Below are 12,662 nucleotides of genomic sequence, written 5' to 3'. Positions count from 1 at the left end.
AGTACCTATACCTCATACAATTTTAAATTTTAACATCAAAGGCACGTTTACTCAATAAAGCGATATCGTCATTAATTAATAAAAGTATAAAACTACAGTACATGATTACAAGATAAGTATATAAATCACAATTATACAATGCTCCAAATAGTTTATAAAAATATATATGCTGTGTTTTGTGTTGTATAAAGGTTGCGTATAGGGTAGTTCACCAGTAACTGGCCACTGTTAGTAATTGGCCACACTAAACTAAAAATGAATAAACAAAATTCATTTTAGTATAAGGCGGCTAGTTATTGAAGGCTGGCCAGTTATTTAAAACATATACTAAAATTAATTCTGTTTATAGGTGAATAGAATTCATTTTTAGTTTAGGGTGGCTAATTACTAACAGTGGCCAGTCACTGGCGAATTACCCTACCTATTTTAGGTTGAAGGTGCGTGATGTCAGATCCTGCGATGTATAAAAGTAAATTATGTGAAATATATAACTGCTTAATTTAGACAGGACAGCACAAAAAAGTTTTTTTTTATGTTATTTATGTGCTTTCGTTTTTGGTATTTTAAATAATTTATTGAATACAATATAAATGCATAAAAAATATTCAGGCGCTGACAGCGCCTTAACTTAACTAACACAATCATAACAATAAATGCCAAATAATCAGTTATTAGAAATAATTACTTCATTTAACAATTCAACCAGGTAGTAAAAGGTCTTACTAAACTTGGTTACGTTAATAATTAAATGTTTCATCTTTCATTTCGATCTCTGTAAATAATGACCTTTTCACCTCAGCAGCTCGAACAAGGGTACTTTGCTTCTTAAAAACAGTGAGCAAAATGCGATTTTGCTCACTGAGTTATTTTGTCTCACTCAGTGAGCAAAATGCGATTTTGCTCAGAGTGAGACAAAATGACATTCAAGTGACCTTTATAGTCAAATGTCATTTCAACATAATCTTTCGCTTGCACGGGACTCAAAATAAGCACTCGAAGAAATATCAAACTTTGATCTCTTGTTGTACAAATAACTATTCTCAAACCACTCCCAACACTGGACATTACTTGCATTGATCATTCATAGAATACTTACATCATAAATTAATAAGTAACTTACAATTAAATGTTCAACTCCAACCTATAAAAGTTATAACTTACATTTAAAAGTATATATGGCTACAGGAAAAGAAAATGGTTGTTCGTAAATAAATACAACAAACAAATAAGGTCCAAAGCAAATGTGAATAAAAATAAGTACCTTAAGAATAATCTTTTTTTACTTCATAAGAAGTGATTTAGTTTTACGTTATAAAAAAACCAACGGTTAAAACATCTTTCTGTAAATTCTGTAAGTATAGCAAACAATATAGTTTCTCGTGAGACGTCAGTCCACGTCAAATACGTTACCGAATAGCAATACAGGAAAGGTTTAAACAGGTTTAAAAATTCCTCTACTTATAGCAGTCGTTGGCGGTCAATTGGTTCAATAACTGAAGCTTTAGGGGCGGTGCACGGTGGCGCCGCCGGCCGCTGGGGATTAATTGGTGACGAATTTACGATAAAGTAGAAAAAAATAAGTACATAGAAATATAATATGTTCCAAAATAAAGTGCTAAGCTTATCCTAGATAGTTGTGTGTGTGTCTGTGTGTGTGTGTATGTGTGTGTGTGTGTGTGTATGTGTGTGTATGTGTGTGTGTGTGTGAGATGACTGATGTTGTGTTCCCCTACTGCGGCGGCATGCAATGCTTCCACGCCTTGGACATACTAGATAGTTGTGTGTGTGACTGCGTGTGTAACTATGTGTGTGTTGTGGTGGATGTGTCGTCCTACTGCGGCGGCAGGCCGCGCTTCCACGCCTTGTACTTGAGGAAGCCGTCGAAGCCGTACGCGATGATCGCGCAGAATCCGAAGAACTGAAACAAACAAGAACCCTCACTAAAATACCCAAATAGAAAGGTATATTTTATTTTATTTTTATTTTATTGGTATTCAGGACAACAACAGCCGTAAATATACAACTTACAAAGTATTATTACATAGTATAAGGCCAATAACAGTTATCCGTTGGTTGACAAATTATATACAGATATATTATTAAAAACAAAGTAAGTAATATGGTAATGTTTAAAGTGAAAGTGTGCAAGCCACATAGGAAACAGTAAGTGATTGATGGATCGATACATGATTAATATGGAAAGTGAAAGAGGTAGGTACCCATTTTGCATGAACTTGATAGGTAAATGCCTTAACATTATTCATTGTTATAATTTAGAATGCTCTTGTAAATAATTTAAGTGATTACTCCTTTACCCAAAGATCACTATTTTGCGCTCCTGTAAAAAGTAACTGTTATATTTACTATATTTTTTAGTATAACTTAAATTATTATAGTATAACTTGCATAAGATACCAAAAAAAATTTTTTTAAGACATGATAAGCCAATGATGAAAACTCCTACAGTAGGACACTGAATAACTATCATACTTTATCTCTTTTTAGGGTTCCGTACCCAAAGGGTAAAACGGGACCCTATTACTAAGACTCCGCTGTCCGTCCGTCCGTCCGTCCGTCCGTCTGTCCGTCTGTCCGTCTGTCCGTCTGTCCGTCTGTCCGTCCGTCCGTCCGTCTGTCACCAGGCTGTATCTCACGAACCGTGATAGCTAGACAGTTGAAATTTTCACAGATGATGTATTTCTGTTGCCGCTATAACAACAAATACTAAAAACAGAATAAAATAAAGATTTAAGTGGGGCTCCCCTACAACAAACGTGACTTTTGACCGAAGTTAAGCAACGTCGGGCGAGGTCAGTACTTGGATGGGTGACCGTTTTTTTTTTGCCGTTTTTTGCATTATGGTACGGAACCCTTCGTGCGCGAGTCCGACTCGCACTTGCCCGGTTTTTTTATATGTATACATATAGGAGAATTATTCAATAACTCATACTCGCAGCTATGATTTATTGCGTTAATGACATTCATGACAGATATATTATGTAGAAGAATAGTACTTAATTGCAAGACGAAAGTCAAAAAACATATTGAATCAGTCGAAAATTGGTGTGAAAATCGTGTCTACTGAGTGAACCCTTTACCCCAGTAGGTAGTTAGGTTCGGAAGAATGCGAGTTTTTCTAATTACCCTCGTACCCTCATTGGTCTTTATTAACAACATAAACATTTTGAATACCTACTGGGGTATAAGGGTTCACTCAGTTGACACAATACGAGGGTCGCACTGAAAGATTCGGGAATGGGACACTTAGAAATAACATAATAGAAACAGGCATATAATTTATAAAAATGTAACTCTTTATAAAACTTTTAAGGTATATTCCATTTGGTTGTCATTTGTATTTAAGAATTACTGGCAATTTGAAAATTGTATGTCGAACATTATTTGAATTTTTGGCCAAGTGATTTTTCGGATCATATTTTTAAACGGTTTTCAATATGCCCTCAGCGAACAAATAAAAGTTACAATGGGCTTCTGTTATTTTTTTATGAACTAGAGTTCATCGTACGCTCGTTTGCAGTTAAAATTAAATATGAAAGTCACTTTCATTTTATCCCATGGGTGATCTTAAAGAAGCATGTCATTCCAAAGCGACGTCAAAAATTAAAATCGCATTAGTGCTGTTAATTAAAAAGACTGCCAAAAAAGTTGCATATCGGCAGATTTCGACATTCCTAAATATTCATATGACAACAGTAAAAAAATCTTTTATATATATATATATATGTAAAAAAACTTCAATTCCGTTGGCTACTCCACGAATTTCATACAAAACCACTAAGGCCCCAAAATCGCCATACAAAAAGGACTTTGGGATTATGAGCCGTGTGCATTACAGAATGATTACTTTCAAAAGAAAATTTATATGCGTGGTCAGTTTGAGTTTAAGTATGTATTAAAATAAAGATTGACCGTCTAGATGCGACAGTTTTCTCTATTCCCGACATTTTCAGTGCAACCCTCGTAGGTACAATGATAAGGTCCTATATTATGACCAATTTTTGGCTGCTTTATACGCGATTATTTCTATTCTTTGTCCAGTTCTACTTGATATTAATTCGCAAAAACGGCAGTTTAAATCATTATGAGATGTGTGTAACTCACCCCTACGGCATACCCGCCCTCGCCGATGACAGTGGCAATGATTGCTAGGATGATGTAGATCAAGACGACCGCGCAGCAGTAGAAGAACTCTAGCTTGAGCCACGGCCAGCGGTCGTGCTTCTCCACCACGTGGAACGAGTATGATAGTAGCAGGAACGTGGTGATAACCATACAGATCCAGTACAGCAGGTTGTAGGGGATCGATGAGATCCAGATGTTTGACACTTTTATGCAGATGAAACCAATCAGATTACATAACTGAAAGGAAAGAAATAAACCATTTATCATTTAAATACATTTAATACATTGTGTCTAAGTTAGGTATACAAAAAAAAAACAATATCAAACTTTACACTAACGCTAAGGGAGCCTGGGATCTGTTCAGTTACCAAATCCCAAAAATTGTCAAATACATACACTAGTTTAATGAAAGTTACTTAGGAGAAACTATGCTGTATTGGGATTAATCTGGTTGCCTCTTTTCCTGCAGGTTGTTTGTGTACACATCATACATCTTACCAACTGGACTCCCTTGAGAATGCCAGGCAGGGAGGAGATGTACCCGCGGTCAAAGCGGAGCACCTTCTCTGTGGCCGGCGGGGTGGTTGGTTGGCTCTGCGAGTTGTTTGCATATACATCATACATCTTGTGTCACCTGGAACAGAAGTTTGCATACTGTTATAACATCATGCCCTGAGGGATGCAACAGCCAAAGTTGTCAACACCACTGCATAATGGGCATCCCATGAGGAAAGGACCCTTGACACAAGAAGAAGACTCCTTAGACTTTGTTATAAGTGATGCAAATGCATAATTAAAACAATATCTGTTACAATAAGTTTATGTTTATCATAACAACAACATACTTATGTGTCTTGTGTTACTAAACACAGAATTTCACTCACAACAATTGTTATGTTAGAGGGCTATTGAATAAGAGTGTGATGTTTTTAAATTTTTAACCGACTACAATTTCATAGAAGGAGGAGGTTCTGTATTCGGTTGTGGCTATTTTCTTTTATCAGACTTCAATTTCATAGAAGGATGAGGTTCTGTATTCGGTTGTGGCTATTTTTAGGGTTCCGTACCTCAAAAGGAAAAAACGGAACCCTTATAGGATCACTCGTGCGTCTGTCTGTCTGTCCGTCTGTCACAGCCTATTTTCTCGGAAACTACTGGACCAATTAAGTTGAAATTTGGTACACATATGTAAATTAGTGACCCAAAGATGGATATTTTTTTTTTATAATTTTAAAATAGCCAAAAAATGACCATTCCCAGCCCTTTTATCTCCGAAACTACTGGGTCTAAAATTTTGAAAAAAATACACTAAATAGTTCTTAACCTGTAGATAACAGGAAAACCTATAAGAAATGTGTAGTCAAGCGTGAGTCGGACTATGTACGGAACCCTAGAAACGCGAGTCCGACTCGCACTTGGCCGGTTTTTTTTCTATGTACGTTCACCGATTACTCCGACATCCGTAGTCCAATTTGAGTAATTCTTTTTTTGTTTGAAAGGAGCTACCTCCAAGTTGGTCCCATATTAATTTGGGTCTGTTCTGGTGATGGGATCCATGAGGAATTGAGGGAATTCCTCAATTTTTAAAGGCACATGCATGGTGATTTGGATGTTTTCCTAAGCAACTCGAGCATTTTCTCCCGAAAACCACCAATTTGATGAAGTAGACCTGATGATGATGATTGTTTTGATAATAATGATGATGATTTTTTTAAATGTAGTATGTTAGGCGATTACTCCGGCACCTGTGATCCGATTTGAGTAATTCTTTTTTTGTTTGGAAGTTACCTCCAAGGTGTTTCCGTATTATTTTTGGTTGTGGTCTGATGATGGAATCCATAAGGAATTGAGGGAACTCCTCAATTCTTAAAGGCACGTGTAGAGTGATTTCGGTGTTTTCTAAAGTAAGTAACTCGAGCATTTGCTTCCGAAAACCACCAATTGGATGTAGTGCAACTGTAGCCTTACCATGAGTTTGACACTACCCCCAATCAGTAGCCTTACCACGAGTTTGACATTGACATATTCGCTAACGTCTTCGTAACATACTTTTTATGCATCTCGCTCGCACTAATATGTTAGTACGAGCGAGATGCATAGAAAGTAAGTTACATACACGCTAGCGAATATATCAATGTCAAACTCGTGGTAAGCTGGTAAGGCTACTGATCGGGGGTTAGGGTTAGGAGTTAAGGGGTCAGGGAATGGCGGTTGAAGGGTTGCTGGTCCAGGGTCGAGGGGTTCCTGGATCAGGGGTTGATGCGCTGTGAGGTTGAGTAATCGGGGGGTTGAGGGATTGGGTCAGTGGTGGGGCGGAGGATGGATTTAGTGTAGTGACAGGAATTATAATTTCCCAGACGGACTAGAGAAAATTCCTGATTACATATTTAATTTTGATTAAATTAATAGCTACTTACACGAATTTAGTGTTAAACATGATCTTGTTTTTCATTCATGCGTCGCGCTCTTAACAATGCGTTAAAACTAAAAATGGAAAAATAGAAACTTTTTACAAAAAAAAAGAAAACCAACTTCAAAAAGGATGAAATAAAATATTATCCTTTTTTAAGTCTATGTGTTACCAACTAATATGTTTGAAGTCGGTGCCAAGCCAAGTAGTAACAATACCAGTCAAAAATAATCATCTTTATGGCTAGAAATCCCATTAGAACTGTACTAATAACTATTATAAATGTGTAAGTATTTCTGTCTGCCTCTTTGTCGCCTTTTCATAGCTAAACAACTAAACTGCTTTAGGTGAAATTTGGCAAGAAGGTAACATCCTTGAATTGTTTTATATTTTGAAATGTAGTCCTTTGGATAAGGAACGGGAAATAACTCAGTCCCAATCCCACACTTGCGTGCTATAGACTGTTCGAGCATTAGTAAGAAATGCTCTTTAAAAAATATGACGGCAAAAAAATGCATTGGATTTACACTAATGTGCCGAAAAACATGATACGGACTGCGCCAAGAAGGTTTGATCGTGTGTTCTGAGGTGTGTTGTTCTTAGGTACAGTCATTGTCAATGATATGTTTACACTTTTGCACCTTACTCCTTTCCGCTGGATGCGGGTGGCACAAGACCGGTCATTGTGGCACTCTTTGGGGGAGGCTTATGTCCAGCAGTGGTTGTCCTCTGGCTGATATGATGATGATGATGATGATGATGATGATGATGATGATGACCTTACTCCTTTGTAATAAGGCGAAAAGTGTAAACATATTTTTAACGTCGACTGTACCTACAGAAAGTACGAAACGCACCAAAATCATGGTATGCTTCAAAATTTGGCTTGGCACCGACTTCAAACATATCAGTTGGTAACGCATAATAGACTTAAAAAAAGATAATATTTTATTTCATCCTTTTTGAAGTCGCTTATTTTTTTTTAGGGTTCCATACCCAAAGGGTAAACGGGACCCTATTACGTCCGTCTGTCTGTCACCAGGCTGTATCTCACGAACCGTGATAGCTAGACAGTTGAAATGTTCACAGATGATGTATTTCTGTTGCCGCTATAACAACAAATACTAAAAAGTACAGGAGCATCGGTGGGCAAGTCCGACTCACACTTGTCCGGTTCTTGTAAAAAGTTTTTATTTTTATTATACCATGTCTGTGAAAAAAACAAGCATGCGACCCGCCTGATGTTAAGCAGCCTCCGCAGCCTATTAGGCGCTTGCGACTCTAGTGGAGTTAGGCGCGTTGCCGACCCTACAAGCTTACACTGTTTTGTAATTTGATTAATAATTCTTTAATGTGTTTATTACTTTTCTTTTAAATATTGTTAATACAGGCAATAACAGGGGAAATAATTGGTTCTTATGACAAAAGTATTTGGTAAATGAGTGAGTCAATTAAGTTTAATTGATTAATACCAGTGGGTCGAGTGGTATTGTTCGGTGTCCTAATAATTCGCATATACTTGCGTCACGCCTTGTAGAACAACTAGCACGGTTCGGGCACCCACGGGATCTATCAAGTTCACGTATTCATGAATTAATTAAGCAAATAAAATAAACTGTACCACGCATAACTAAACAAGTAAACACCATCTGGCGGACCAACGGTTTCTACGAAAGCTATATGCCAATTAGATAATAGGTGAACAAACCTGTGACTTCGGTTTTCTGATGGATAAATAAAATCGGTATTGATTGCTTCAACAAGAAAATAATCCCCTATTTATGCGCCTATAATCCGAGATTCAGACTAGAACGGTTTGTTGTCATCATTTGACACCACTGACACCAGTCACTGCAGTCAGTCAGAGGTCAGAAATTATATGACATTCATGTTTTGTGCGTTCGGATATATACCAAATAGTACGACGAGAACGATTTTGTAGTAGTAGAAGAGGAAGCCGCAAATTTTCTAACCGACTTGATACCACGATGAAATGCACAATGGTTTCCCATAAAAGTGATGCTAAGTCCGAATTCGATAGTCTGCCACGGCGGAACTTGCCGAAAGTACGAAAAAGAAGGCTACTTCCGGTGCGAAAAAAGGGGGCTGATTTAACCCATCTGATACCGAAATAATAGTTATGGCAGCAGTTAGAAATTCTCATCATTCTCAAAGGTGGCCACCGGGACCCCTAATTTAACCCATCTGATACCACCATGAAACCAATTCCAGTCGGTAGGTATGAACCCTCATGTCAGGAATATTATAAGTCTGCCAAGGCTTTTCCTGCCGAAACACCTTGGCAGACGAGATTATGTGAGCAAGGTAACCATCGGTTACCCTACACTAACCCATCTGATACCACGATGAAACCAATTCCAGTCGGTAGGTATGAACCCTCATTTCAGGAATATATAAGTCTGCCAGGGCTTTTCCTGCCGAAACACCTTGGCAAACGAGACTATAAGCAACATGACCATCAGTTACCGTACACTAACCCATCTGATACCACCATGAAACCAATTCCAGTCGGTAGGTAAGCACCCTCATTTCAGGAATATATAAGTCTGTCAAGGCTTTTCCTGCCGAAACACCTTGGCAGACGAGATTATGTTAGCAAGGTGTACAAGCAAGCAAGCAAGGTGTATCAGATGGGTTAGTATACGGTAACCGATGCTCATTTTGCTTATAATCTCGTCTGCCAAGGTGTTTCGGCAGGAAAGCCTTGGCAGACTTATATATTCCTGAAATGGGGGTTCATACAGGGGCGTATTTACCCTAGGGCCATCCGGGCCATGGCCCGGGGCGCCAACCTCCAGGGGCGGCATATGCTAACCCCTTGACTTTTTCTTCCTTGACTTCTGGGCGGCGAAACGTATTGGCCCGGGGCGCCAAATTTCAAAATACGCGTCTGGGTTCATACCTACCGACTGGAATTGGTTTCATGGTGGTATCAGATGGGTTGATGTAGGGTAACTGATGTACACCTTGCTAACATAATGTCGTCTGCCAAGAGTGCCAAGGTGTTTCGGCAGGAAAAGCCCTGGCAGACTTATATATTCCTGAAATGAGGGTTCATACCTACCGACTGGAATTGGTTTCATTGTGGTATCAGATGGGTTAGTGTACGGTTACCGATGGTCATCTTGCTTATAATCTTGTCTGCCAAGGTGTTTCGGCAGGAAAAACCTTGGCAGACTTATATATTCCTAAAATGGGGGTTCATACCTACCGACTGGAATTGGTTTCATGGTGGTATCAGATGGGTTAGTGTAGGGTAACCGATGGTTACCTTGCTCACATAATCTCGTCTGCCAAGGTGTTTCGGCAGGAAAAGCCTTGGCAGACTTATAATATTCCTGACATGAGGGTTCATACCTACCGACTGGAATTGGTTTCATGGTGGTATCAGATGGGTTAAATTAGGGGTCCCGGTGGCCACCTTTGAGAATGATGAGAATTTCTAACTGCTGCCATAACTATTATTTCGGTATCAGATGGGTTAAATCAGCCCCCTTTTTTCGCACCGGAAGTGGCCTTCTTTTTCGTACTTTCGGTAAGTTCCGCCGTGCCAGACTATCGAATTCGGACTTAGCATCACTTTTATGGGAAACCATTGTGCATTTCATCGTGGTATCAAGTCGGTTAGAAAATTTGCGGCTGGCTCTTCTACCATTACCTTTATTTGAAATTACTTTCAAAGTAGAACTTACCAAAGAGAATATCAAACCACTACGTGTGTAAATCGCGCTCATTCTTTCTTCCGTGAAATAATGTAAAGCTGTTATAATTGGTCAAACCAATTTGTAAGAACCACAAAAACTATACTCATCCTTTTCTTTTGGGTGCTAGTACTAGTGTAAGACAAAGATAGTATGATTTTCTCTGTCTATGATTGAAATGAGACAGTCCTTTGACAAACTATATTCACTACGCTGCTAAAATGAGAGCAGTATATCTCGTATACTTATGTAAGAGTGAATAAGCGAAAATATGTAATTTTATGAAAATGCGGAATGATTCAATCAATGACAGCGGGTGACACCAAGGGCCCAACGTTTTCTGTTCTCTTTCACGGCGCAGCAACTAGTATCATTTCTCTCTCCTCGCTCTTTTAGAAATGCCGTTTGTCAAAAAAGGACAACCATACTGTTGACAAGATGGACTTCAAATCAAGTGTTGCCTTTTTTGATGCGCCCAGGCTGTGTATGTGTGCGTAAAAGCGTATATGTGTGCTCTTTTAGGGATGTGAAAAGTCGATTTTAATCATGTTATATATCGATAAACGCTACACAGCGGAACGAAATAGCAATTAATTAAAGCTTCAATATCTTCGTTAAACATAAACATAATTGAAATGCTAATGGATAATTAATATATTATAATGTAATAAAATAATTCAATTATTGCGGAACACATATTTTAGTAGGTATTTATGTATTTTAATTAAATATCTGAACTTTCCCTTGGTTCCCTGCTGGGGCGTGACGATAAAATTGTGATCTGATAACCACAATAAAGAATAAAAGCGTTTTTGTTCATTTTAGGTATTGGTCTAAGATCCCACGATCCCGTTTCTATGGTCGACCTTCACCAATCTGTCTGACGGATGAAACTATGAAAGAAAATATGTTCCTGAACATAAAAAAATAGGGTTTTTTTGAAATTTTTGAAAAAAAATTTTTTTCTTCAAATTTCACCGATTTGTCTGACAAACGAAATAAGTTCCAATGGAAAGTATAGAACTTGTACAATATAAATCAACTAGGTTGCCTATCTTTTTCCGGTCACTATTATGTGGTTGCCATGTTTAAACAGGTGCGTTTTTATCGATAATTGCACTCATCTGTCTGACGCTTGAATTATACATCAAAATGTTGGTAATTTTATTGCGAATACAGTGGCATAGGGTTGCCTGCGAAAATCCAGTCACAAATAAGGGTTGCCAGGCTTTTAAGTAAAATAAGAAGGGAAGACTTTTACCGATAACTCATAAACGGCTTAACCTATCAAGTTTGTTTTAATTTTGTTTGAATGAGTTTTTTAAGCACTATTTTTATGATTTTTTTTATATTTTTTGGATCAATGGTTCAAAAGTTAGAAGGAATACCCGTATTTTGTTCTTTCTAAATTTTTATTTCCAAAACGGTTAACTTTATCAAAAAATATTGTTTGCAGACCCCTATTTATTTTTAAAGACCTATCCAACGACATCCCACACTGTAGGGAGTGTAGGGTTAAAACGGTAAAAAAAAAATCACGTACATTTTGATTATTTCAAAGCGATTATTTCCGAAAACATGCACTTAATCAAAAAATGTTATTCTAAGACCCCTATTTATTTTAAAAGACCTATCTAACGATATCCCACATCGTAGGGTTGAAGTGAAAAAAAAACTCACATACATTTTGTTTCGTAACAAGCGATTTTTTTCGAAAATGTTCACTTTATCAAAAAATGTTTCTTGAACACTCTTATTCATTTTAAAAGACCTATCCAACGACATCCCACACCTTAGGGTTGAAACGAAAAAAAAAAAAACGTCACACATTTAGTTTCTTTCGAAGCGTTTAATTCCGAAACTTTTCACTTTATCAAAAAATGTTTATAGAAAACCCCCATTTATTTTCAAAGACCTATCCAACAACACCCCACATTATAGGGTTGAAACGATGTAAAAATATTCACACACGTTTTGTGTCTCTTAAAGCTATTATTTCCAAAAATATTCACTTTATTAAAAAATGTTAGGTAGTAGTTAGATAGGTATTTTAAAATAAATAGGGGTCTTAGAATAACATTTTTTGATTAAGTGCATGTTTTCGGAAATAATCGCTTTGAAAGAATCAAAATGTACGTGTTTTTTTTTTTACCGTTTTAACCCTACAGTGTAAGGTGTTGTTGGATAGGTCTTTAAAAATAAATAGGGGTCTGCAAACAATATTTTTTGATAAAGTTAACCGTTTTGGAAATAAAAATTTAGAAAGAACAAAATACGGGTATTCCTTCTAACTTTTGAACCATTGATCCAAAAAATATGAAAAAAATCATAAAAATAGTGCTTAAAAAACTCATTCAAACAAAATTAAAACAAACTTGATAGGTTAA

At 37.3% G+C, this 12,662-nt stretch overlaps 1 protein-coding gene across 1 annotated transcript; it reads right to left on the bottom strand.

Annotated features, from left to right (window-relative positions):
- Window positions 1-1,757: 1,757 nt before the first annotated feature.
- LOC134790998 (CKLF-like MARVEL transmembrane domain-containing protein 3) lies at window positions 1,758-8,380 on the bottom strand. The gene is made up of 4 exons (XM_063762046.1): window positions 8,262-8,380; window positions 4,642-4,777; window positions 4,123-4,380; window positions 1,758-1,918 (listed from the first exon to the last, which is right to left on the bottom strand). Exons 2-4 carry the CDS (start codon window positions 4,765-4,767, stop codon window positions 1,832-1,834), a joined length of 471 nt encoding a protein of 156 aa, XP_063618116.1. The 5' UTR covers window positions 4,768-4,777; window positions 8,262-8,380; the 3' UTR covers window positions 1,758-1,831.
- Window positions 8,381-12,662: the final 4,282 nt, after the last annotated feature.

This window comes from Cydia splendana, chromosome 5, assembly GCF_910591565.1.
Source record: "Cydia splendana chromosome 5, ilCydSple1.2, whole genome shotgun sequence".
Taxonomy (NCBI): domain Eukaryota; kingdom Metazoa; phylum Arthropoda; class Insecta; order Lepidoptera; family Tortricidae; genus Cydia; species Cydia splendana.
The sequence above is the reverse complement of the archived record's forward strand: the minus strand, read 5'-3'. Positions and strand labels throughout refer to the sequence as shown.

Bases quoted from the DNA above. Each gene is read 5' to 3' on its own strand.
- LOC134790998 (XM_063762046.1), bottom strand. From the start codon at position 4,767: ATGTATGATGTATATGCAAACAACTCGCAGAGCCAACCAACCACCCCG. The intron at 4,381-4,641 runs GTAAGATGTATG...CTTTCCTTTCAG, and splicing joins TTCTCAAGGGAGTCCAGTTG to TTATGTAATCTGATTGGTTT. The intron at 1,919-4,122 runs GTGAGTTACACA...TGTTTGTTTCAG, and splicing joins AGGGCGGGTATGCCGTAGGG to TTCTTCGGATTCTGCGCGAT.